General features: G+C 40.1%; 1 protein-coding gene across 1 annotated transcript in view; it reads right to left on the bottom strand.

The window, feature by feature from the left end:
- GALNT17 (polypeptide N-acetylgalactosaminyltransferase 17) overlaps positions 1–26,244 on the bottom strand; it is a gene marked incomplete at both ends in the record, with an annotated part of 480,311 nt that overhangs the window by 277,830 nt on the left and 176,237 nt on the right. Inside the window, one exon of the mRNA XM_080703050.1 lies at positions 22,982–23,165. Within this exon, the coding sequence (XP_080559176.1) occupies positions 22,982–23,165 (184 nt within the window). The remainder of the gene's footprint in view (positions 1–22,981; positions 23,166–26,244) is intronic.

Genomic DNA, 26,244 nt, shown 5'->3' with positions numbered 1-26,244 from the left:
AGGTCCAAAGCCAGCTTCGCTGGCTTAAGAGACCCTGTTTCCAAATAAAAAATATAAAATAGGTCTGGGAGTGTAGCCCGGAGGTAGAAGGGCTTCCAGGAACCCCAGTACCACATATATATGTGTGTGTGTATGTGTATATGTGTATGTGTATGTGTATATGTGTATGTGTGTATATATGTATATGTATATGTATATGTACATGTACATATATATGTATATGTATGGAAGGGATTCATTCACTTATTAAAAGAAAAAATTTAGTTTGACGCATAAAAATCAATCTATATGCTGTATACAAATAACACTATAGATGAGTGAATCAAAAAACTAAACGAAAAAAATGATACAAAGCAACGGAAACAATAAGAGAAAGGGTGTGCTGCTATACAACAAAAAGTAGGATTCAAGCCCCGAAGTATTAAATTAGACAAATTAGATGTGACAAAGGGCATTTGCAATGCTAAAATCTACAATTGGTGATAAAAATAATAGTTTTCCTATCTGTGCACCAAATAATATAACACAGAATGCTACGAAGCAGTGCAGGAGATGCAAGAAAACATAGGCAGAACCCACAAGAATAGGACATACTAACGCCCCATATATGACAGTGCAATCAATGGGATAGAACTTATGGGTGCGCATCAAATATTACCCTCAGAAAACAAGCAAAGTATTTTCTCAACCTCAAAAGGAGCATTGCGAAGAAAAAATCACAAAGGAAACACCAGTAACTTACATAAAATAGAAATATAGCATTACTGATCACAGTGAAATATAACTTTATTTATTTATTTTTATTTATTTATTTATTTATTTTGGGGTGGTACTCGGGTTCCTGGAAGCCCTTCTACCTCTGGGTTACACTCCCAGACCTATTTATATATATATATATTTTTAATTTGGAAACAGGGTCTCTTAAGCCAGCGCGGCTGGCTTCGAACCTGCGCGATCCTCCTGTCTCAGCCTCCCAAGCCCGGGGATTACAAGCATGTGCCACCACGCCCGGCATAAATATAATTTAAAATTATTAATATTTTAAAAAGGATTTGAGCTTTTGAAACCTTAAATAAATCTTTAACAGCAAGAAAAATTAAAACAAAAATAAGCAAATTTCTTAAAAATAATGATGATGAAAGCCGGGCATGGTGGCGCAGGCTTGTAATCCCTGCACTTGGGAGGCGGAGACAGGAGGATCGCGCAGGTTCGAAGCCAGCCACGCTGGCTTAAGAGACCCTGTTTCCAAAAATAAAAAATTATAAAATAGGTCTGGGAGTGTAGCCCGGAGGTAGAAGGGCTTCCAGAAACCACCGTACCACACACACACACACAAAGTGAGGATTAACACTACACATAAAAATCAGTGAGAAACTCATAAAAGGAAAAATATTCAAAGCCTTAAAAACTTTTAACAATAAAAATACTCAGGTTACAGCTCAACATGGTGATGTACACCTGTAATTTCAGTACTTGGAAGGCTGAGACAGGAGGGTCACAGGAGGTTTGAGGACACACACACACACACACACACACACACAAATATACACACACACACACGTTACATTTTCAACCTGGAAAACTTTCAGAAATAAAAATCACAACAAAGGAAACACAAAGGAAAGCAGTGGTAAATACAAAAAGCAGAAATCGATTAATTAGAAAACAGAAAAATGCAAGATCTAATTGAGAAATCAAAAATTTTGGTTTTTAAAAAATAATTTAAAAGATAAAACCTTTTTTTTTTTTTTGGTGGTACTGGGGTTCCTGGAAGCCCTTCTACCTCCGGGCTACACTCCCAGACCTATTTTTACATTTTCATTTTTGGAAACGGTCTCCTAAGCCAGCGCACGCGGCTGGCTTCGAACCTGCGCGATCCTCCTGTCTCCGCCTCCCAAGCGCGGGGATTACAAGCGTGCGCCACCACGCCCGGTGTAAGATAAAACCTTTAATCAATGTAGTCAAAGAGAGAAAAAGAATGAAAAAAATATAGAATAAGAAACAAAACCACTTAAGGTTACTAATACAAAACATTTTTAAATGAAAGACTAATTTGTATATTTCCTTGTAAATTTGAAAGCCTACATGAAATACATAATTTCCTAGGGAAAGAGCGGACCTCATTTGACACAGGAACCTTAAAGGAACTCGCTTATGCAGGAAAAAATAGAAAAAAAAACATTAAGAAATTATCCCATATAGCCGGGCGTGGTGGCGCACGATTGTAATCCCTGCGCTTGGGAGGCAGAGACAGGAGGATTGCACAGATTCGAAGCCAGCCGTGTGCGGTGGCTTAGGAGACCCTGTTTCCAAATAAAAATGTAAAAATAGGTCTGGGAGTGTAGCCCGGAGGTAGAAGGGCTTCCAGGAACCCCAGTACCACCAAAAAAAAAAAAAAAAAATTATCCCATTTAAAAAAAATCAAACCTAGGTGTGGTAAAACAGGCCTGTAATTTCAGTATTTGGGAGTCTGAGACAGGAAAACCTCTGGCTTGAGGTTAGCCTCAGCAACTTAGCAATGTCCCTCTGCAACATAACAATGTTCCTCAGCAACTAAGTGAGATAAATAAGATAAAATAAAATAAAATAAAATAAAATAAAATAAAATAGACTGGGGGTTGGGAGGTGTGGCTCAGAGGTAGAATGTCTCTGAGTTCAAACTCTAGTACAAAAATAAAAAATGAAACTCAGGTGTTTTTCACAGATGAAGTCTACCAATAATGCTAAAAATAATAATAAATAAAAATAATGCTCCATAAATTTTTCCAGAGCACTAAAAGGGAAAAAAAGTTATTAAATTCTTTTTATAATATATCAGTAACTAGGGCAGGAATTGGGTAAGGGCTAATTGGGTGATGTGTGCATGTATGTCTCCACCATCTTGTATCTCATTAAGATATATGACTACAATGCACCAATAAAAATTTTTTAAATATATATATCAACAACTAAACTTCTTAGACAGTATAATGAGAAAGAGGGGGGATTATAAATACTAATGCAGAGCTGGGTGTGTGTGTGTGTGTGTGTGTGTGTGTGTGTGTGTGTGTGTGTGTGTGTTACTGGGAATGGAACCCAGGGACGTTCCATCTCTGAGCTACACCCCAGCCTATTTTTATTGTTTATTTTGAAACAGGGTCTCAGTAAGTTGCAGAGGGCCTCACTAAGTAGCTGAGGCTGTCTACAAACCGCGATCCTCCTGTCTCGGCCTCCCAAATGCTGGGATTACAAGCGTGCGCCACCACACCTGACTTTGCAAAAGTTTTAAATAAAATATTGGTGAGCAGAATCTAGCAATATCACACTGAGAATATAATACACCATTACCTAGTGGAATATATTTCAGGGATAACAATTTGGTTCATTATCAGGAAATCTTATAAGATGCACAACATTAAGAGACATAGGGAGAAAAAGATAGATGATTATCTGTATAGATACTAAAAATATTTAAAAGGATTTAATAAATTCAATATTCATCTTGATAAAAAGCTCGAGAAAATCGGAATTGAAGAATACTTTAACATGGGAAAGAACTATACCGTAGTCAGCAAGGCAGCGTCTTACTTATTGGCAAACACCAGAGGCATCTTGAAGCAAAGCTCCCACCGTCTCTACTAACTCGACGCTGTACCAGAGGCATTAGGAACTCTGACTGACTACCATGCAGACACCATCCCAGACCCGGTAATTAACATTCACACCACCAGAAATGATACAGAAAGACTCTACGTGCGTCCTGATACGTATACTGGCGTGACACATCATCATTCTTGTAGTACTCCTGCCTCAAAAGCCTATCCTAAATCAAATTCTAAGGAAATGTCAGGCAAATCCAAATTGGCGACATTTTACAAAATAACTGGACCGCAGTATTCAAAAATGTCAATGTCACAAAAGACAAAGAAAGAACTGAAGGGCTGTTCTGACATTTAAGAAAAAAACTCCTGACCAATGAATCTAATGCATGATCTAGGACTGCCTTTACCCGTACAGGACATTACTGAGACAACTGGTGAAATCGGATTAAGGGAAATAGACAGGTAATATTATCATATTGAACTGTGGTGACATAAAAGAATGTCCTTGATCCTGGGATACTCCCATTGAAGAATTCGGAGGCAGGAAGATATAGGCCAGACCCAAAATAATAAGACGTAATGATGAAGAGGAAAAAAGGCATCATGGCTGCTACTTTATCCCAAATGATTTGGGGAGAAAAAATAGGTACATATGGAGAGAGAAAAAAACTAAAATATGTTAACATTTGAGGAATGTAGGAAAAGGGGATACAGTGGGGTTTTTTTTGTATTATTCTTGAAACATTTCTCTAGGTCTGAAGGTATGTCAAATTGAAAATTTGAAAGGAAACAAAAATTATGTAATAACAACTTCCTCTGACCCTCCCACCATGCCCTCAGATACTACCCAGTGCCTCTTTTCTCTTTCATTATAAAAATTTTGTCTGCTTTTCCATTTCCTCCCTCCCATTCCTTCTCCAACCTCAACCAGAGGTGAACGGCCTTGTTGAGGGCATCAATGGACTTTGAGTTGCCAAATCCACGAACATTTCTGGCACCTGGTAGCTGTCATCACCGGTCACCACAGCTTTCTTATGGAAATACTCTCCTCTTTCAGCTTCCATACCATTAAATCCTCATGGATTTCTCTTTTCTCGTTGGTTATCCCTTCCCCACGTTCTTTGCAGAATTTCTCTTCTCTCTCATGCTATAAATGTTGGAGCAACACAGCACCCCATCTGGAGCCCTTGTCTCGGGTACTTCTCTCCATCACCATCTTATCTTTAAAGGTCGTCTCTATGCTAACACCTCCAAAGGCACATCTCCAGCACCCCGCCTCTCTCCTGAAGTCCAGATTAATAAATCATTCCATCATCTAGCTGATCTCGCCAACTGTCCGACGAAAGGTCAAAGCAAATTTAACCTGTCCAAAGTCACATCTTAAACCCATCTCCCATCTGTTTTTCAGGCTTTCTCATCTCCATACATGGCCCTACTATCCAGCACCCATGGACAGGAGGATCGCAGGCTCGACTCCAGCCTCTCCAACTTAGCAAGACCCTATTTCAAATTAAAAACATGAAATGGGGCTGGGGTGTAGCTGAGAGGTAGAATCACGTGTGTGTGTGTGTGTGTGTGTGTGTGTGTGTGTGTGTGTGTATAAATAAATAAAGTAAATGAATGAATGAACAAACCATCCACCTACCCCAGTAGTCTTCCTTGATGACTTCTAGCATCAATCTCTGCACTTTTCCCCATCTCACTATGCTCTCCCTAATCAGAGTCACTGGACCATCTTCCAAACCAGACCCCTCCATTCGAACCTGCTCTCTACATTCTCTCTTCCAAACAGTATTCAGGACGATCTTTCAAACATACACAAGCCACACATGACACTTCCCTGTTTTAAATCTCCAGTGGCTACCCTTGTCCTTAACTTTGGTTTCCTAGGGTTGCCATAACAATATCACAGACTGGGTGAACTAAATAACAGAAATCCATACAGAGGTGAGAAGTCCCAAGTCAGCAGCAGGGCTGTGCTCTGAGGCTTTGGGGAAGAACTGTCTTCACCTCCTCTCAGCTCCTGGAGATTGTGGCATTCCTGGACTTGAGAGTCTCACTCCAACATGCCGCTCTTTACATGGTCTTTTTTCTCTGTCTCTGTCAGTATTAGACCCCGATCATCTTAGATTTAGGACCCAACTTAATCCAGTAAAACCTCATTTTAACTAATTCATCAGCAAAGACCTTATTTCCACATGAGGTAGCCTTTATAGGCTCCAGGTAGACTTACACTCTGGGGAGACACTAACCCAGTATAATACTTCTGTCCCCCCTGGAATAACTCCCAGATTAGCATTACCAGCAGAGGTACATGATCTGATTCCTGCCCGCCCTTTGATCCATCTCAGATCATTTGCCATGGTTTCCTATCAGTGTCTAAATAAAGCTATGCCCATTGCAAACCTGGGGCTAGCCAAGTCTGGCCCTTTGTTTCAGGAGCGTTTTCTGCCAGGTCTTTGAGTCGTCAGCTCACCCTAAGTTTGACTTCACCTCAGCGCACCTTTTCTAAAGCACGCTCTCATTTCCAGTTACTCCATGCATTGGCACCTGTTTATTGACTTGAAAACAGTTGTCACAATCTATGATTATCTTGTATTTAGTTTCCCCTGTCTGTTTAACTGTCTCCTGGGATAACCCTGACATCCTGGCTCATGGAAGCACACCCTTGAGGACTAAACTGAGATCATGAAATAAATTCAAATGAGTGTTAAGACTGTGCAGTACACATCTGTCTGCGCTCCCATAGGATCTGCCCATGGCTTTCTACAGAACTCTGGATAGTGTTGGCTGAACTCATCTAATTAATAAATTCCACCAATTTTCTCCATGCCACAATTTACACTGATCCGAGAATTTCCCCAATTAGAAGGGGATGGTTCTTTTTTTTTTTTTTTTTTTTTTTTTGGTGGTACTGGGGTTCCTGGAAGCCCTTCTACCTCCGGGCTACACTCCCAGACCTCCTTTTTACATTTTTTATATTTGGAAACAGGGTCTCCTAAGCCAGCGCGCGCGGCTGGCTTCGAACCTGCGCGATCCTCCTGTCTCTGCCTCCCAAGCGCGGGGATCACAAGCGTGCGCCACCACGCCCGGCAAGGGGATGGTTCTTTCGCTACTAAGGTTCCAAATACGTATTTAGGGCTATGCGTCTAGCATGGCTCAGCTGAGTGCTTTTAACTCCTGATTTTCAGATATTGCCGAAGCAGACCCAGGCGCAAAGTGGGGGCCGTATTCACCAGAGTGAAGATGAGGCTTGGCTTATAGAACTTCTTCAAGGTCACAGTATGAATAGGACTGTGCCACTGAAAAATTCATTTGTATCCATAAAACACTTGAGAGCTACACAGAGCTCAATATATATTTTTTTTAACCAAGGGTCAAGTGTACAGCAAAGTGTTACCCAGAGAGGAATAATCACATTACTTCATCATCATGACATGTACCATTAAAGGAATTTTCAAGGAATAACAATTCGCAGTACATCTACTCGCAGCGATTTTGAATTTATTTATTCAATTGAATTATTTATGTTATTCATAATGAAATGAAGCTCGGAACAGCCCCGGCTCCATCACTTCTTCCGTCGCCTTCATTTGATTTGCTGCATATGACTATTTTTATGCAAATGAGGTTATGATGACATTAAACATTTTCTACTGATTTTCCAAGAACAAATATGTTCCCTCCATATGCCCCAGCCTTCTTTTCCCTGCATTCATCTTCAAAGCTCTGTTGGCTGATCAGAATTTCTTCTAAATTAACTAAAAGAACATACCATCTGTAATACTGATGAGCCTGTCTCCCTCTGCAGTACACACATGGCGCTCCCGTTAATACCTGAATTTAGTCCCTATCCCTCCTTCCTCCAGAAGTCTGATTTATATCCCCCACAACGATGTAAATCTCACCTTATTACAAAGCACTGGGCCACTCTCCTCTGCCACTTTAGAGGATGTTTACTGTACTCACAGACCAAAAACAAGGGAGAGCTCCACACATAAAAAGGCATTGTGATCGCAAAGGCATTTACCTCTATTGATTATTCTCAGGACAGAGAAATAAATGTTTGCAGGAAAGTATTTCACGTAACTATCCACTGAACAAATCAGATTGGAATTCAGCAGGCTGCCTACCCTGGGCTCCAACAGACTATCTTGAGCTAGCTAGTGGATGGTGTGTGTGTGTGTGTGTGTGTGTGTGTGTGTGTGTGTGTGTCTGCCAGTTTAAGATGGGTTTGTTTTAATGCGTGTTCTGCTACAGCAGGGAAGGATGATCCCCCAAACATACAGGTTGTGGGTTCCAATTCTAGACTTCCTGTAAACATGCAGCATGGGGATTTCGGGGTGTAAAGTAAGGTGAGTGGGTGTCCCGCAGTGCCTGCAATCCTTACATCAGGCATCGAAGGTCAACGGGAGCAAGAAAAGCCACTGCTGGGAATCCCAACACTGGTTTGATGTTGGCTAATTAACCAAGAATTCCACTTCCCGGAGTCACATCTACGTCTGGAGAATATGGATTTGGAACTCAATGACCCTAGATGTTGTAAACAGGCCACAAAGCGGATCTGTTTACATAAAAAGGCCAAGGCTGACATTACTTTCTATGCACTGGTTTCAAGTTCCCCGTGCAAGAAATTGAAACATCCAGAAAGCACTCCAGAACAGAAATGGAGGGGACACAGCAGCTTCATCTTAATGTATTTTAGATCCCAATAAAAGATTAAATTGACTTGGTCAATTCATAAGCTTTTAGGAAGCCAGGTTGGCTCCGCCTCTGGAAGTGGAAGAGCTTTCTTAAAATTCAGCTAAGTCTTTGGCCTCCACTAGTTTAGGATGACACTTCTGGGGCAAACAGAATTTCCGCTGCATATCCATTTTTCCACTCTGGATCTCTATATTTGAAATATCCCAGAGTGTTGCCAAACATAGCATATGGTATTGCAAAATTCTAAAAGGAAAATAGTTCAAATTGAGGTTGATTTCTGTTCATTTCTGTTTATTAAAGAACTACATATACTCTGGAATATGAGATGGGAAGGGAAGGAAGTGACGGAAAATAAACCAAAAACTAAGTGCAGTTGTCCCTCAGTATCCACAGGGGTTTGGTTCCCAGACTCACCAAGGATGACAACATCCATAGATGCCCAAGACCCAAAAACCTAGCATGAGTTTTGCTTTTACTCCCACCCATCCTCCTGTACAATTTAAATTATCTCTAGATTATTTGCAATACCCAATACATTGTCAATGATATGTAAATAGTTGTTATACTATATCACTTAGGTAATAATGACAAGGAAAAAGTCTATACGTGTTTGATACAGATGCAATTATTTCTTAAATATTTTTGATATGAGGTCGATTGATTCTGTGGATGCAGAACCCAACTGTACAGTGAGTTCCCAACGCACAGGATTCCTGCCCTGTCCCGATTCTCATTTTTTTCTACTTATGGAGATGCCCAGAAAATGGTAAAACCTAGGGTGCTCAGAAATTTTAAATTTAAATATGCAGATGTTCAGAGTCTGTTCTAGTCTGCAAAATCCATAAATAGTTGTTCTACTATATCACTTAAGTACTAATGACAAGAGAAAAGTCTGTATATGTTCAATACACAAATATATTTCTTAAATGTTTTTGATAGCGAGGCGTGGTGATGCACGCTTGTAATCTCAGCATTTGGGAGGGAAGCAACTGCTTGCAGAAGAGGGTGAGACAGGATGCCAGAGTGATTCAGGGGCTTTTTGTTTTTTTGGTGGTACTGGGGTTCCTGGAAACCCTTCTCCCTTTGGGCTACACTCCAGACCTATTTTATATATCGATCGCAGTTCGAGGACAGCCTCAGCTACTTAGTAAGGCCCTTTGCAACTCAGTGAGATCCTGTTTCAAAATAAAGAATAAAAATAGGGCTGGAGGTGTAGCTCAGAGGTAGGATGTCCCTGGTTCCATCCCCAATACCGCAAAAGGGGGGGGGAGGCTTAATGTATAATAATTATGTCATGAGTCATCATCATTGGAGAGGATTAATGCTAGTCTTGCGGAGTGAGTGAATTCTGGAGAGAATGAGATATTATAAAAGAGTCCCTGAGGCCGGGCATGGTGGCGCACACTTGTAATCTCCGCACTTGGGAGGCGGAGACAGGAGGATCACACAGGTTCAAAGCCAGCCTCAGCTACTTAGTGAGGCTCTCAGCTACTTAGTAAGACCCTGTTTCCAAATCAAATATAAAATAGGTCTGGGAGTGTAGCCCAGAGGTAGAAGCCTCTGGGTTCCATCCCCAGTACCACACACACACACACACACACACACACACACACACACACACAAATAGGTCTGGAAGTATAGCCTGAAGGTAGAAGGGTTTCCAGGAACCCCAGTATCACGAAAAAAAAAAAAAAAGCCCCTGAATCACTCTGGCATCCTGTCTCACCCTCTTCTTCAAGCAGCTGCTTCCCTCACTACCTCTCCACCACACAGTATGATGTAGCCATGAGGCCCCTACCAGAGGCTGGACAAATGGGGCCACCCAATCTTGGGCTTTCAGCCTCCAAATGTGAGCTACCTGTATTCTTTATAAAGCACTCGACCTCAGGTATTTTGTTTTATCAACTTAAAATGGACCAGTAGATATTTTCTGGAAGATTTTGTCATTTAATGTAAGGTGCTTTAAAGATAAGAGGTATATATGGTGAAGGGTCTTTGACAAACAACTGTGTGTCACATTCACTGAATAGATGTGAATGAACACATGAGAAGATGTATTCCCCACAACAATTCTATAAAGTTGATATCACTGCATCACCATTTTACATATTAGGAAACTGAGCCCAGAAAAGTTAAATAATTTGTCCAAGGTCACACAGCTCTAAGAGACAAAGCTGGAATTCAAATTCAGATCGCCTAGTTCATACCCTGGAACTTTTGTAAAAAAGTCTCTCTCATTAAGTGACCCAGATATCCTCTTTGGATATAGGGTACCCACAAAAGTGGGACCAATATTAACTCTCATTCATTCATGCATCACGAATGGTACTGTCCTTACATACTAAAAGGACAGGCGCCCCCCCACCTGCATATCCCCACCTGTCCTTACATACTAAAAGGACAGGCGCCCCCCCACCTGCATATCCCGCCGTATCATTCTTCCATCCACAGCTAGGTGAGGACCAGCTATAGCGAAAGAAGTTCCTCCTACCTAGGCCTCTAGCTAAACTTAATAATAGCATACAACTGCTTTTACTCTGAGTTATATAAAAATACTACAGCCCTTAAGGATGGTTTCAACTATATCACATGAGGTCATAAAAGACAAGTTAATCAAATTCAACTCCCAGCCCCATCAATATTAGAATTTTGCAGTTGGAAGACTTACAAAAGAACGAAGAGAGCCAGGTGTGGTGGCCTATGCCTATAATCCCGATACTTGGGAGGCCAAGAAAGGAGGATCACAGGTTCAAAGCCAGCCTCAGCAACTTAGAGAGACCCTGTTTCCAAATAAGAAATTAAACAGGGCTGGGGGTGTAGCTCAGAGGTAGAACACTCCTGAGTTCAATCTCCAGCACACACACACACACACACACACACACACACACACACACACAATTCCCCAAAGAAACTATCCTTTTTTGCTAAGACTCAGGATGTTGTAGAAGGTCCCATTCTGTCAGGGCCGTGCCTACCAGGCAAAGTGATGGAGGTGTAGGGGGACTTTCGCAGGCCTTGGAGATGCACAGAGAAATGGGTTTGAGTCCCAACTGCACGCTAGCTATAAGATCTCTGTTTTCTTAACCTCTCTATGCCCCCACCCTCACCTCATTTATAAAACCGGATGGTCACCGCTACCTCAGAGGGTGGTTAAATTTAGATGAGATCAATAAAACATGCGGCACAGTGACAAAAACATAAAAGTCAGTCAATAAAAAGGAATAATTATTATGGGTAGTGATTCGGAGACACTCCTGGGTCTGTACATATTTATTGTGTTAACCAACAAGTATGTATTGGACAGCTACCTTCTGTGCCCAAGTCTATGAAAGAGAAAGTTGAACCTGGGATCTTGACATCCTTTAAGGCATTTTTACTCCATTTGAAACCAACTTGTGAGATACAGGGTATCTATTATCAGAGGAAAGATTTGGACCAAAAAGCTCCATCACAGTGATAATAATGAGATATGTGTTCTTCAAGGGAGGAGGAAAATTTGAGTTGGGTATAAATCAACCAAATGCGTCGATTTATCCCACTATGTGATAACGCCGTAACCCACATACACAATTCACGTGCTCACACAGACTCACCCCAAGAACAGCCACTGCACTTGGATAGTCCCCAAATCACCACGGTCAGTCCAGACATCATCCCCAACCTGCATCCATTCACTAGACACAACATAAGGGTGATCCGCAGATGTCTCATGATGTCTGTGTTCAAAGCAGACATCGCTGGAGTACAGCAGACTAGAATTTGCAGCAATAAAGGAAAGAGGAGATTTTCTGATTGAAGTGAAATGAATTCCACAGAAACCTGACATCTGGATTTATAAGCAGGAGGCCAAAGGAGAAAGTGAAGATAACAGCCATAGAAGCTGCCCATAAATTACATACGTGGCCTGCAAGACGGAGGCATGCTATAAAATGTGTTCAGGTATCTCAGCAGTAGCTTCAATAAACACACACAGATTTCTGCGCTCCTAGGTAGACCCTCCCTCATATTACAAGATATTTGGGCCAAGAGATAGCTTTGTATGCTCTGATATGATAGAGAATGAGGAAAGGAATGGGGATGATAAAACCCTATATGAATACTGATGTCACCAAATGTTGCATTCTCCCTCATACGTACCCCTTGGACACTTGACTTTCTCTAAGACAATGCCTTTTTTTTTTTTTAACTCCATTTGAAAACCAACTTGTTAGACACAGGGCATCAATGATCAGAGAAAGTATTCAGACAAAAAGGCTCAGTCACAGTGACAATAATCAGGTACACGGTTTTCAAGGGGGGACAGGAACTTGAGTAGGTATCCGGCCAGTAATGAGTAAAGCCGGACAGATTCCTATCATGTGATTACTTTGGGAAAACTCAAACTGTGGGGAACCCCGAATAAGCAGAACTGTGACCTTCACCACAAAACCTGAACCACTGGCGGGGTTCTCTCTGCCAGTCACTTCCCCTCCATCTCCCTAGCCAGAAACAATCAACCAACCTTCCTTCCTTCCTTCCTTCCTTCCTTCCTTCCTTCCTTCCTTCCTTCCTTCCTTCTTCCCTCCCTCCCTCCCTCCTCCCTCCCTCTCCCACTTCATCCATATCCACTTGTTTCATTTGTTGAATTTTGGAAGTTTTTCTTGATTCTAGCCCTTCCGTTTCGCCCACCCCAGCCTAGTCCTAGTGTGTTACAGAGGGATAATTTCTGTACTACTGTCCAGCAGGATGATAATATAACATAATGCTCACTGTATTATTATAATCCCTCCCCCTCTACCTAGTACACAGAGGACTCTCAGTAAATGTTGGGTAACTGGAAAAGAGACTTATATTTAGTCATCCTGTTCCTGGCCTCTACCTCCTCCAGTCCAACCTGCACCTTCCTGCCGGAGACAATAACTACTACCATTTCACCTCAGTTGCGTGTGGGGCGTTTAATGGCAGTGATGAAGTCCCCACCCCAACGCAGGCTGGACCCTGAAGCACCTCGCCATCCGGCCTCCTCTTCCCATGATAAACTTTTCTCTCAGAGTTCACTCTGAACACTCTATGCTCTAGCCAGGATTTCCAGTTCCACTAATCCCCAAATCCAAAATCATTTCCCGTTTCTCGGGGCCATAGAGTCCATGGAATCGCAATTCCTTTCTTCAGGAGCTTCCTCCCATCCATAGTTAATAACTGCTTTGAAACTGTAAGCAAAAAAAAAAAAAAAAAAAAAAGATTTTTTGCACTTTACCTTCTTATTCTCTCTTTCAAATGCCCTGCCTACTCTTTAGAGAGAAAATTCCTGTTCATCATTAATATCAAAGTCAATCCACATCAAAATAACAATGGCATTCTTTACACACACACACACCCTAAAATTCATATGGAACTATAAAAAACCCTGAACAGCCAAAAATGATCTTATGCAAAAAGAAAAAAATGCATGCATCACAATACCCAATTTCAAAACACACTGCAAAGCTATAGTCACCAGTATCCCATGGAACTAGCATGAAAAAAATAAAAGGTCAACAGAAGCTTTGAAGAGTGGAACGGAACAGAGAATCTCAAATAAACCCGTAACCCCGCACATCTACAGCCAACTGTGTCTCACCCGAAGCGCCTACAGCGCAGTGGGGAGAGGACGGCCTCTTCTAGCAGCGGGGCTGGGAGATGGACATCCACAGGCAGAAGAGTGAAACGAGACCTCTGGATCTTTCATCATAATCAAACTCAACACAAAACCCATCTCAGACCAAAGTGTAAAACAGGAAGCTACTGAGAGAAACGGAGGAGAAACACTTCGAGACATCGGTATAGACGCTTATTTTTACAAGACCCTTCCAAAGTACAAAGAAACAGAAGCTAAAGTAGACAGAGGGGTAATCGCTCCCAAGATGCTTCTGATCAGCAAAAAGAAACAGCCACCAGTGAGGAAACAACGTACAGAATGGTAGAAAAATATTTTCATTATTTTTGGGGGGTGTTTCTGGGGGTGGAACACAGGGGCCTTTCTACCTCTGGGTTATACTCCCAGACCTATTTTATACTTTATTTGGAAACAGGGTCTCACTAAGTAGCTGAGGCTGGCTTCCAACCTGTGCGATCCTCCTGTCTCAGCCTCCCAAGCACAGGGATTGCAAACGTGCGCCACCATGCCTGGCAAGAAAAATATTTTCAAACTATTCATTGGACAAAATATTAGTATCTCGAATATATAAGTAACGCAAAAAGGACTCATTCAAAATAAGAACACTACAATTTATAAATGGGAAAATTATCTGATGAGACATTTCTCGGAAGATATACAAATGGCCCACAAATATGAGAAAAATGTTTAACATCACTCATCATCAGGAAACTTCGTATCAGAACCACAATAAGCTATCATCTCATTCAGTTAGAATGGCCATATTTAAAAAGACAAAAAGCAACAAGTGTTGGCGAGGATGCAGAGAAAAGGGATTTCTTATAAACTGTTGGTAAAAATGTAAATTAGTACAGCCATTGTGGAGACCAGTATGGGGTCTCTCAAAAAGAAAAATTTTAAAGTGCCATATGATTCATCTATCTCATTCCAGACATAAATCCAGAGGAAATCAGTATATGGAAGAGATACCTGTACTCCCACATTTACTGAAGCTCTATCCACAAGAGCCAAGATATAGAGTCAACTGACATGTCCATTGACAGATAGAAAAATAATGAAAAATGAGGTATATATACATAAAAGGAAGTCCTGCCATTGTCTGAAAAAGGGGTGGAACTGGAGATCATTATGTTAAATACAAGAGGCCAGGCTCAGAAAGACAAAAACCACATGTTCTCAGTCACCCATGGAAATTAAAAAGAAGCTGATCTCATAGAAGTAGAGAAGGAAAGAGTGGATACCAGAGGCTGAGGAGAATTGAGAGAGGTTAGAGAGAGGGAAGATGGATGACTGGAACCAAAACGTAGTGAGCTATGAGGAAAAAGCACTAGTGTTCCACGGTACAAAAGGGTGACGATAGTTTACACCATTTAGTATGTCTTTCATAAATAGAAACTAGGAGAAAGGATATCAAAGGCTCCCAACACAAGGAAATGATAAATGCGTAAGAAGGTAGAATGACGCTAGTTACCCAGATGTGATCATTACACACTGCGTATGTATACTGGATCCTCGCACTGTATCCCGTAAGTATATACAACTGCTATATAAATTATATGGATAAGTAAGTAGGTAAAAAAGTTGGGCTGGGGGGAAAATGATCGAGTCACCTCTACACGGTGTTCACAGTGTTCAGCCTCTCCAAGAACTGCTCATTCTCTTAGATTTGTTTCTAAGGTCCTCTGAAAGTGGCCAAAAGGCTTTCAATAGCCACTGGCCTCCCCTATTTTCTCTGATGTCCTGGGGGCCCACACATGGCCTGCCGGTCTCTCTACCATCAGCCCAGTGCCTGCCAGATTGGAGACTTCTGTCAAACAACCATTTTTAATAATGGTTTTAAAATAAAGAACCCCAAATAATAGCATAAAGCTTAAAAAAAAAAAACCCATATACATACATACATATATATAATATGAAAATGTGATATATATAGCATCTCTAAGAAAAATAGAAGGGTTGTTTACAAAATTATTTTGCGAAGACTGCTTTTATAAAATGATGTGCAGACATTTGGAACAAAAGACACAAGCCTGTGCCATATTCCAAAATAAACTCTCTGGATAGAGGAGTAAAAAAGAAGCCAGTCATAAGAGCAACACAAAACAGAATCGAATATTTATAAGTATTGCGAGGGATGATATCTTTCTCAGCTTTAAAGCAGGGAGGAAATGAAACTGGAAAGATTGACAGTTTGAGATTCATACAAATTTAAAATATCTGTCCAGTGGCAGAAAAAGAATCACAGAATTAAAGTGAAATGGAAAACATCTTGGGATCCATTTGCCGGAAACACGACGCACAAAGGGTTAATCTCCCCACTACCTAAAAATTCATTCATATTTATAAGAGAAAGAATTTTCCTGAGCGTCATATAGTCACAAAACAATAAGAATTAAAGCAACTTGTGGTCCTGTTTAAAACTGTAATGAAATTCGTCTACTTAAATCCTCTCAAAAACTTTTGAGAGCTGTTTGGGGGGCTTAACAAGAAAGACCCTGCCCAAGGAGAGATGTTTCTCTTGAGGAAGGAACAGTTCCAGCCCCAGGCAGCAGCGGCCTCCCTTCCTATCCCCAGGGCTCCAATATCAGAGAAGCTGCTTCCACAGGCAAAGCCCTTGCTACACTTTGATGGCAAGGATTAACATGCAATTAACAGAGGTTAATTTGGTAACTTTTTCTGTGGCGCTCAGAATTTGCAATGGTGCCTCTGGTTACCGTGTTTGGCCTGTGGGCATGCTCTCCAATTCATCTCCAATTCCACTTTCAAATTTATCCAACACCAAGTTTCCAGAACAATCTGGGAAGGCAAGTCATTTGATCTAGTTGTCCAACTTCTTCTCTCTCACTTTCACCCCATCTCTCTTGCATGTAATATTTAGTAGACATTTATAGTTACAGTTTAATTAAAATTTTATTAAGTCCATTTATCTGTTGATGGACCTCTTGGCTGGTTCCATAGTTTGGCAATTGTGAATGGTGCAGCTATGAACATAGATACACATTAGTGTGGTAGTTTGGTTTGCATTCTTTTGGGTAGACACCCACAAGTGGTATTGCCAGCCAAGATGTCCATCAATAGATGAATGGATTACAAAACTATGGGATATGTACACGACAGAATTTTACTCAGCCACAAAGAAAAACACAATTACATCATTTACAGGGAAGTGGATGGAACTGGAGGACATTATTATAAGTCAGATTAGTCAGTCACAAAAAATAAGAAATCGGATGCTCTTCCTAACATAGAAAATCTAGGGAGAAAATGGGTCATAGGAAGAACTTAGACGAAGAAGGAGATCCTATAGATGAGCAAATAAGACGACCTAACTGAGGGGATGGGAGGGGGGAAGAAGGAAATTCTCTCATGTTCATGATATACATTAACAAACATATCAATCACTAAGCCAAACACGAGGAGGGCGGGGGAGGAAATGGGGCGGGAACTGGGTAAGGGCTAACTGGGTGATGTGTGCATGTGTGCCTCTGCCATTTTGTACTCCATTAAGATGTATGACTACAATGCACCAATAAATGTCAAAAAAAAGATAAAATTTTTAAAAATTATTAAAATAAAACATATACAGTCTTGGTCTACTTCTCTAATCTCCATATTTCTAATCAACCATAATTAGGTTATTATTTCTCAATGTTTAAGTCTGAAACATTTTCTATTGATTTTCTGTGACAAAAGATGAAAATCTGATATTCTTACACTACCCCCACCTCACATCCACATTTTGTCTCCTTCTTCCAATATACCACTTATACCATAATTTGTGCTTAAACCGAAATGCAGCATTTACATTTATATGAATTATATTGTTCACCACTGAGACACAGAGCATGTGGAGGCAGAATTCTTGGAGAACTTTTCTTTTTTTCTGTAGCTAATGATTGCTTTGCTCTCCTACAAGCTTAGTTTTCAATCTCTAAGAATGGTTTCAAATTACTCCTGCAGTTGAAAACTAGGCAATCAAAGAACTCAGTCCTTCCCCTCCCTCCATCCCACCCCTTCTTGATGACTTGCGTCCCAGCAGGGTGGGATGGTGGACTCTTGGCCTGCCCGGTAGCCCTCACCCTAGCACCTATACCTGGAGTCGGCTATCAGAACTCTCCTGTCCAAACTCTTTGCTGAATCCTACTGATCCGTTCTTACGTTATTCATTCATTTTGCTGGAGCATATGCTGGAGTAGCTTCCAGAAAAGAGATTGTGAGATAGGTAAAATTGTTGGGCAAGCTCTCCAATTCATCACCAATTCCACTTTCAAATTTATCCAGCACCAAACTTCTGGAACAAACTGGAAAGGCAAATGTCATTCAATCTAGTTGTCCAACTTCTTCTCTCTTTCTTATCTATCTGCCATGCATTTACTTTGTTCTTGCTCGTAGCCTGAAGTATCCTACGACTGACCATTAAATTCTACATTGAAGACACATTTTTTTCTCTCAAAATTATTTAAAGATGGCTCCACTGTCATCTCGCATTTAATGTTGCAATGGAGAAATCCAATGCCAACTGCATTTTTTTATTTTTTGGTGGTACTGGGGTTCCTGGAAGCCCTCTACCTCTGGGCTACACTCCCAGACCTATTTTTACATTTTTTTATTTGGAAACAGGGTCTTCTAAGCCAGCGCGCGTGGCTGGCTTCGAACCCGCGCGATCCTCCTGTCTCTGCTTCCCAAGAGCTGGGATTACAAGTGTGCGCCACCACGCCTGGCGTCAACTGCATTTGATCTGCATTTTCCCTCTCAAAGTTATTAGGAATTTTGTTGTTGTTGTTCACTAAGCTGTTTTAAAATTTTATATTTAGACTTTTTTTTTAAATTTAGGTTTAGTTTTTTCCTTCTCTTAAATTATGTAATCACTAGGTGGGATCTGTTGCCTGAAAGCTCAAGTCCTACAGTTCTTAGAAATTTTCTTGTATCATTTGTTTGATGATTTTTTTCTCTGTTTTCTCTGATATTCTTCACAGAGCCTATTAGGCGGATCTAATTCTTTTGTGATCTTTCCTCTCTTATTTTCCATTACTTTTTTTCTATTTATCATAAGATTTCTTCAATTTTATCTTCCAACCATTTATTGAATTATGCATGTCTATCTAGTTTTTAACCTCCAAGAATTATTTTTATTCTGATTACCATAACACAGATATTTGTTCTTGTTTTGTAAACACAAAAAAACCTCCCATGATCTATATCTATTTTAGTTTTAAAGTCTGTCATCTCTGTTTCCTCCAAATGTGTTTTCTATTGTTATTACTGTTATTATTGGTGTTACTATTGCTGAGGTCTTCTTTTAGAACAGAGATTTTGCTGAGATGTCTAGGGCACCTGTTGCTCTTTCTTATTTTAGAGCAAGGCAGCTTTGTGTAGGACAGAGCTTTACAGCAGGCATACCATTCTTAGTAAATGAACCCAACCATTTTGGGGGTGCCCCCAACTGTGAGATCTATAGGTCTTCTCCTTGAGCTGGGTAGTTTCCTCTGAGTGGATTCTTTAAACACTTGCTCACACAGATGTGAGAGCCTTGAGGGATAATGAGGCTGGAAATTCTCCCCACTTAATACATATCCTCCTCCTGATCCCTCTGTCCTAGGCTCCCTCTATGGCAGAGCCCAGCATTCACCAAGAAGAAAACCACCGTATTCTGTTGGGCAAGGAGGGGCAGTCTCTAGCTATGCAAAGGTTGATAAAAAGATAAAAGATACACCTACAAGCCTTCCACTGAGATCACCTCCCAGCCATCAGAAACACCTGGCATGTTCAATTCCTGGGCCTCTGGGGTTCTAACTGGGCTGTAACTTTCTGCTCTACCCATCTCATGCAGGAGATTAGGTCCCAGTTTCTCCAGTTTGCTTTGTAAATTACCATTTACAAAGAGCCGGGCATGTGGCATGGGTAGTCAGCCTTAGCTACTTAGTGAGGCTCTCGGCAACTTAGTGAGACCCTGTTTCCAAATAAAAATATAAAATAGGTCTGGGAGTGTAGCTCAGAGGTAGAAAGCCCCTGGGTTCCATCCCCAGTGCCACACACACACACAAAATTACCATTTATTCGTTCTCTTTCCATCTCCCAAAATTCCCTGTCTCATTGACTAACCTCCTTAGTTTTCCATTTTCTCTCTTCTTCTGCCATCATTTTAGTAATCTCAGAAAGGACCAAATACAAACATTAAGTTCAAGCCCTGACATGCCACACAGCAATGCCACACGTCCCACTCCTCTCAGAGCACACCACACCCAGGGGGGGCTTGCTGTTCTCCTGCCTGCTCCACCCTTGTCCCCTGGGTCTCTTCAATTTTCTAATCCTTAATCATCCTTCAAGATTGGCTGGGCGTGGTGGTGCATGCTTGTAATCCCAGCATTTGGGAGGCTGAGACAGGAGGATTGGGGTTCCTGGACAGCCTCGGCTACTACTTAGTGAGGCCCTGTGAAAATCAGTGAGACCCTGTTTCAAAATAAAGAATAAAACATAGGGCTGGGGGTATAGTTCGGAGGTAGAATGCCCCTGGGTTCCGGAAAAAAAAAAAAAAAAAGAAAAAAATGAAGAAAAAGAAGATTTAGGTCAGGCACCATCTCAGAACCTCCCTGAACAGTGCGTGTGTGTGTGTGTGTGTGTGTGTGTGTGTGTGTGTGTGTGTGTGTGTGTGTGTCTGTCTGTCTGTCTGTCTGTCTGTCTCCCTGATGTAGTTCACACCACAAACTTCCCCTACTGCTGAATGGATTTGTTTGCCTATGGGCCTCTCTCCCTGGACAAGACTTAAGTAGGCCAGGACTATTTCTCATCTATTGCTAATCTCAACTGTGGGGGAAACCACATGGCCCATAATAGGTGCTCATTAATGTTTGTTCAATTTACCCATTGACAGTAAGTTGCATATTGGAACCATTTTCATTCTTATAGGAGAGGGGGATAAAACAGCATGCTTATTTGCCAACATCCGAATAAGAAAGGCTAATCAGAGAGCACCAGGAAATGAAAACAGCCAGATGTTTTTGAGAGCACAAGTCCAGGAACACAAAATAGCTTGCAACAGGGGTGATGTATATTTTCCTAGTGATTCAAAATGAATGTATGCTTATTAGGCAGAGAGAGAGAGAGAGATTTAACAGGTTTCTCAGCTAATGCTGCAATTTTAAATCCATTTAAGATAATTTTCTTTATCTTGAATTTATTTTTCTCAGTAACCAGGATACTTAACTGATTTGCACAAAATCCATTTGAAAAAGAAATAATCTTCTCCAAGCAAGGGCACATTCTAAATAGAAAAAACAGAGATGCTACAAATCTAACAGAAAATGAAGAATCTGTTTGAGAAGCTAGGGTGGAGTCCTACCTCAAAAACAGGGGCTTTTTATCTAGCATTTCGATTCTATGTACAACCTGTTTTCTCTGTTTTGCAAAGAGAAAATAATTCCTAAATTTGATAGCACAGAACAAAGACCTCTCATAAGCCAATCAAGACATGTCCAAACCTTCTATAACATAAGAATTTCAAACAAAAACCGTATAAATTGAAACAATAATGGGATGTACTCTCTCACCTATCAACTTAGTAAAACATTTTTAAAAATTTTTATCTTCTTTGTGTGTGCATGTGGTGCTGGGGATTGAACCCAGGGGTATTTCACCTCTAAACTATACTCCTCACCTTATTTCATTTTTTATTTTGAAATAGGGTCTCACTATATTGCTGAGGCTGGCCTCAAACCTGCAATCCTATCCTATTTCAGCCTCTCACACACTTGGATTACAGGCACATGCCACCATGCCCAGCTTGTTTTCATCTCTATATGTTTCTGTGGTCGTGGGCATTGAGCCCAGGGGCACTCTAACCTCTGAGCTATACCCTCAGCCCTATTTACTTTTTTTAAAATTTTACAATAGGATCTCACTAAGTTGCCGAGGCTGGCCTCAAATCTGCAATCCTCCTGTCTCAGCCTTTCACGTACTGGGATTATAGGCATGCACCATGCCTAGCTTAGAAACGTGTTTTTTAAATGCTAGAATTAGCGGGCATGGTGGTACATGCTTGTAATCCCAGCACTTGGGAGGCTGAGACAGGAGGATCACACAGGTTGGAAGCCAGCCTCAGCTACTTACTGAGGTTCTCAGCAACTTAGTGAGACCCTGTTTCCAATTTAAAAAAATATATAAAATAGGTCTGGGAGTAGAGTCTGGAGGTAAAAAGCCCCTGGGTTCTACCCCCAGTACCACAAAAAAAAAAAAAAATGCTAAAATTAGAAGGGGCTAGTAAAACTTCTACTAAAAGTAGAAATCGCCATAAATTTTTAGAGGGAAATAATATAGGACGTATCCAGAGCCTCCAAAAATACCCCTCCATGATGATATGAGGGTGATGTCTTTAGAGATATGTACTCAGGCCTTTCTTCCATGTTTCTACGTCCTTGGTTGGTGTCTTCCTATGCGAGTTTGCATAGAGTGTTGATAAAGAATCTGTCTTGATCACAATTGCAATAAACATTCTTGAAATTGACAAAAAAGAAAAGAAACAGCTTATCAATCCACATAAAGTTGGGAATGAGAAAGATATTTATCAGAGCGTTATATATAATAATGGAAAATTGAAAACAACCTAATGATTATTTCCTAATCATGGAAATAATGACCATTATCAGTAACATCCAAAAACATGCATGATATGATGTCAAGTAAAAAAAAAAAAAATACTAAGGAAGTACATCAGAGGCTCATAATCTATATGGCAAACAGACTCAAAGATAATATACTAAAGCTTTAACAGTTGCCACACTGTGTATCAAGATAAAGGTGAGATTTTTAATTTAAAATATTATAATATTGAGGACCTTCCTATTGTAATATTGAGGACCTTTCTGAGTCACTTTAACAAAAGTTTAATGTATTTATTTAGTTAATATTCCTAAATGATAGGAGTCTTCAATTGACTATGAAGGAAACTCAGTGAGATAAAAGCTCCCCCTGCAAGTTCCGAAGAACATGAGAAAATGTCACAGGTTCCACCTAATGCATCCTCAGGGCCCAGCGAGCTCCTCTCAGTGACCCCAGCAGAACTTACTTGGTGGGGCGATAATCCGGAATGGAGCGATCCAGCGAGATTTTTTCACTGAGGTAGGAATTGTAGCCATACTTCTCATGGGGTCCCTTGGCTTTTTCTTCTTCGGCTGGGGAAAGAGTAGCAGGAAGGCCCCCTTTGCCCCGTCCCCCATAGCCTTCGATGAGCCCCAGGGACTTGGATAAGCCTGGAAAACAAGAGGTAGGAGAAAGAATTATTTGACAAAGCACCAGACCAAGAGGTGTCCCGCAAACTCAGACGTAGCTTCAGTGGAAATTTTAACATCCTTGGTCACAGATAAAAATCATGTCCTCCATTTATCAATCCCTGGTAGATGCCCTGAAAACACTTCCATGTAACAGAAGGTCAAGGCAACAGCGGGTTCTGGGGTTCACATCTGGCTAACAATTAGGATCCTCTTCCTTCTTGGGGGAACTGAGTTGGAACAGGGGCCCATGTGAACTGGGAGATATGCGGGGGGCTTTTCTCCCTGCCCTTTATCCGTTCTCCACGAGACAATCACAACAAGGCTGGATCTGTTGGAAGGAACCCGGCACGCCACAGCATTGGAACAGCAAATAACAGGTAACTGCCAAACTGCAGGGGTGTCTGTTTCATTCCAACAGGGACCTGCATACAGATTGATTTTATCATGACTTTGGAGCATGTAACAGCCTGACGCAACTCTTCACCTGATGGTTTTATTTAAATTTCATCTACATGGCAAAAGGAAATAGGAAATGTTCGAGAATAAATCACAGAGGGGGGGAAAAAACCATAAGGTTGAGAAGCAAGCCAGGCAGAGTGGGAGGCCTCCGTAACAAGCCTCGCTGAGCAATTGCAAATTCCCAGGATGGTGGCAGCTTTATACCTATTGTTCCATTACACGATAAACATCTTGATGGGCAATTTTTAAATCCTAGAGTGATGAGTGGTTTTACTACTTAGCAAGAAAACTTTTGTTGTTACAGCTCTCATTCCCTTTTGCCTTTCCAAATGCTTGAGCTGCTATACACACATGCATATGCACACAAACACAAGCACACATGCACACACACACACATATACACACGCATGCTCATGATACTTTATCCATACCCACTATCCAGCATTGTGTTGCCATTATTGACTGGTTGGATATGGACCAGAGATATAATCAGATCCCTCGGGGTTTTTTATTTATTGTTTTATTTGTTATTATTATTTTATTTTTTTATTTTTTATTGGTGCACTGTATTCATACATCATAATGGGTTAAAAAAATACTTTTGTAGACATACATGCACACATCGCCCAGTTAGCCCCTACCCGATCCCCACCCCGTTCCCTCCCCATCCCTCCTTCCCATGCTTGGCTTAATGGTTGACATCTAGTTTTATAGCAATTTATCCAATATTAACTATGATAATCTCACATAACAGTTTCATTTGTCTGATACCAAGCTTTTGATGACTTAAAGATAACATTTCAGTATTTCTTTTTGCTTTCTTTCTTACCAGAGAATATATTTTTCTTTTTTTTAAGTGAAACTATCATACATTTATTTATTTTTCAGAAAAAATCTATCCTAATATGTAATATGGACTCTAGATACCCCAAATGATCTCGAAAAAGAAAAAAGCTAGAAGATGTATATTTTCTGATTTCAAACCATATAAAGCTACAATAATTGGAAAAGTGTAGTACTGTTCTAAAGGCAGATATATAAACCATTGGAGTTAAATAAAAGCCTAGAGATAAATTCTTCCATATATTGTCAAGTTATTTTTTAATTTATTTTTTATTGGTGCAATGTATTCATACATCATAATGGTATAAAGAAAATACTTTTGTAGACATACATGCACACATCGCCCAGTTAGCCCCTACCCGATCCCCACCCCGTTCCCTCCCCATCCCTCCTTCCCATGCTTGGCTTAATGGTTGACATCTAGTTTTATAGCAATTTATCCAATATTAACTATGATAATCTCACATAACAGTTTCATTTGTCTGATACCAAGCTTTTGATGACTTAAAGATAACATTTCAGTATTTCTTTTTGCTTTCTTTCTTACCAGAGAATATATTTTTCTTTTTTTTAAGTGAAACTATCATACATTTATTTATTTTTCAGAAAAAATCTATCCTAATATGTAATATGGACTCTAGATACCCCAAATGATCTCGAAAAAGAAAAAAGCTAGAAGATGTATATTTTCTGATTTCAAACCATATAAAGCTACAATAATTGGAAAAGTGTAGTACTGTTCTAAAGGCAGATATATAAACCATTGGAGTTAAATAAAAGCCTAGAGATAAATTCTTCCATATATTGTCAAGTTATTTTTTAATTTATTTTTTATTGGTGCAATGTATTCATACATCATAATGGTATAAAGAAAATACTTTTGTAGACATACATGCACACATCACCCAGTTAGCCCCTACCCGATCCCCACCCCGTTCCCTCCCCATCCCTCCTTCCCATGCTTGGCTTAGTGGTTGACATCTAGTTTTATAGCAATTTATCCGATATTAACGATGATAATCTCACATAACAGTTTCATTTGTCTGATACCAAGCTTTTGATGACTTAAAGATAATATTTCAATATTTCTTTTTGCTTTCTTACCAGAGAATATATTTTTCTTTTTCTTTTTTTTTAGGTGAAACTATCATATATTTATTTATTTATTTTTCACAAAAAATCTATCCTGATATGGAATTTGGACTCTAGATACCCAAAACAATCTCGAAGAAGAACAAAGCTAGAAGATGTATATTTTCTGATTTCAAACCATATAAAGCAACAATAATTGAAACAGTGTAGTACTGTTCTAAAGGCAGATATATAAACCATTGGAGTTAAATAAAAGCCTAGAGATAAATTCTTCCATATATTGTCAAGTTATTTTTGACAAGGTTTTTACGAACATTTGGTGGAGGTAATATTAATCCTTTAACTAAATATTGCTGAAAAATAATAATTACATGAAAAAGAATAAAATTGGACCCTTACCTAACACTATATACAAATATTAATTCAAAATAGATAAAAGACCTAAATATAAATCTTAAGACTATAAACTTTTAGAAGAAAATCTGGGTCATAAAACCTCACAACATTGAAATTGGCAGTGATTTCTTGGATATGATTTCAATGGCACAGGCAACAGAAGAGTAAACAAACTCCCTAAAAAATAAAAAATATTGTATATCCAAACACAAGGTAAACAGAGTTAAAAGTTACTGATAGAATGGGATAAAATATTTCCAAATGCTAT

The sequence above is a fragment of the Muscardinus avellanarius genome, assembly GCF_963383645.1.
Source record: "Muscardinus avellanarius genome assembly, chromosome: 10".
Taxonomy (NCBI): domain Eukaryota; kingdom Metazoa; phylum Chordata; class Mammalia; order Rodentia; family Gliridae; genus Muscardinus; species Muscardinus avellanarius.
This window is presented reverse-complemented; position numbering and strand designations above follow the sequence as displayed.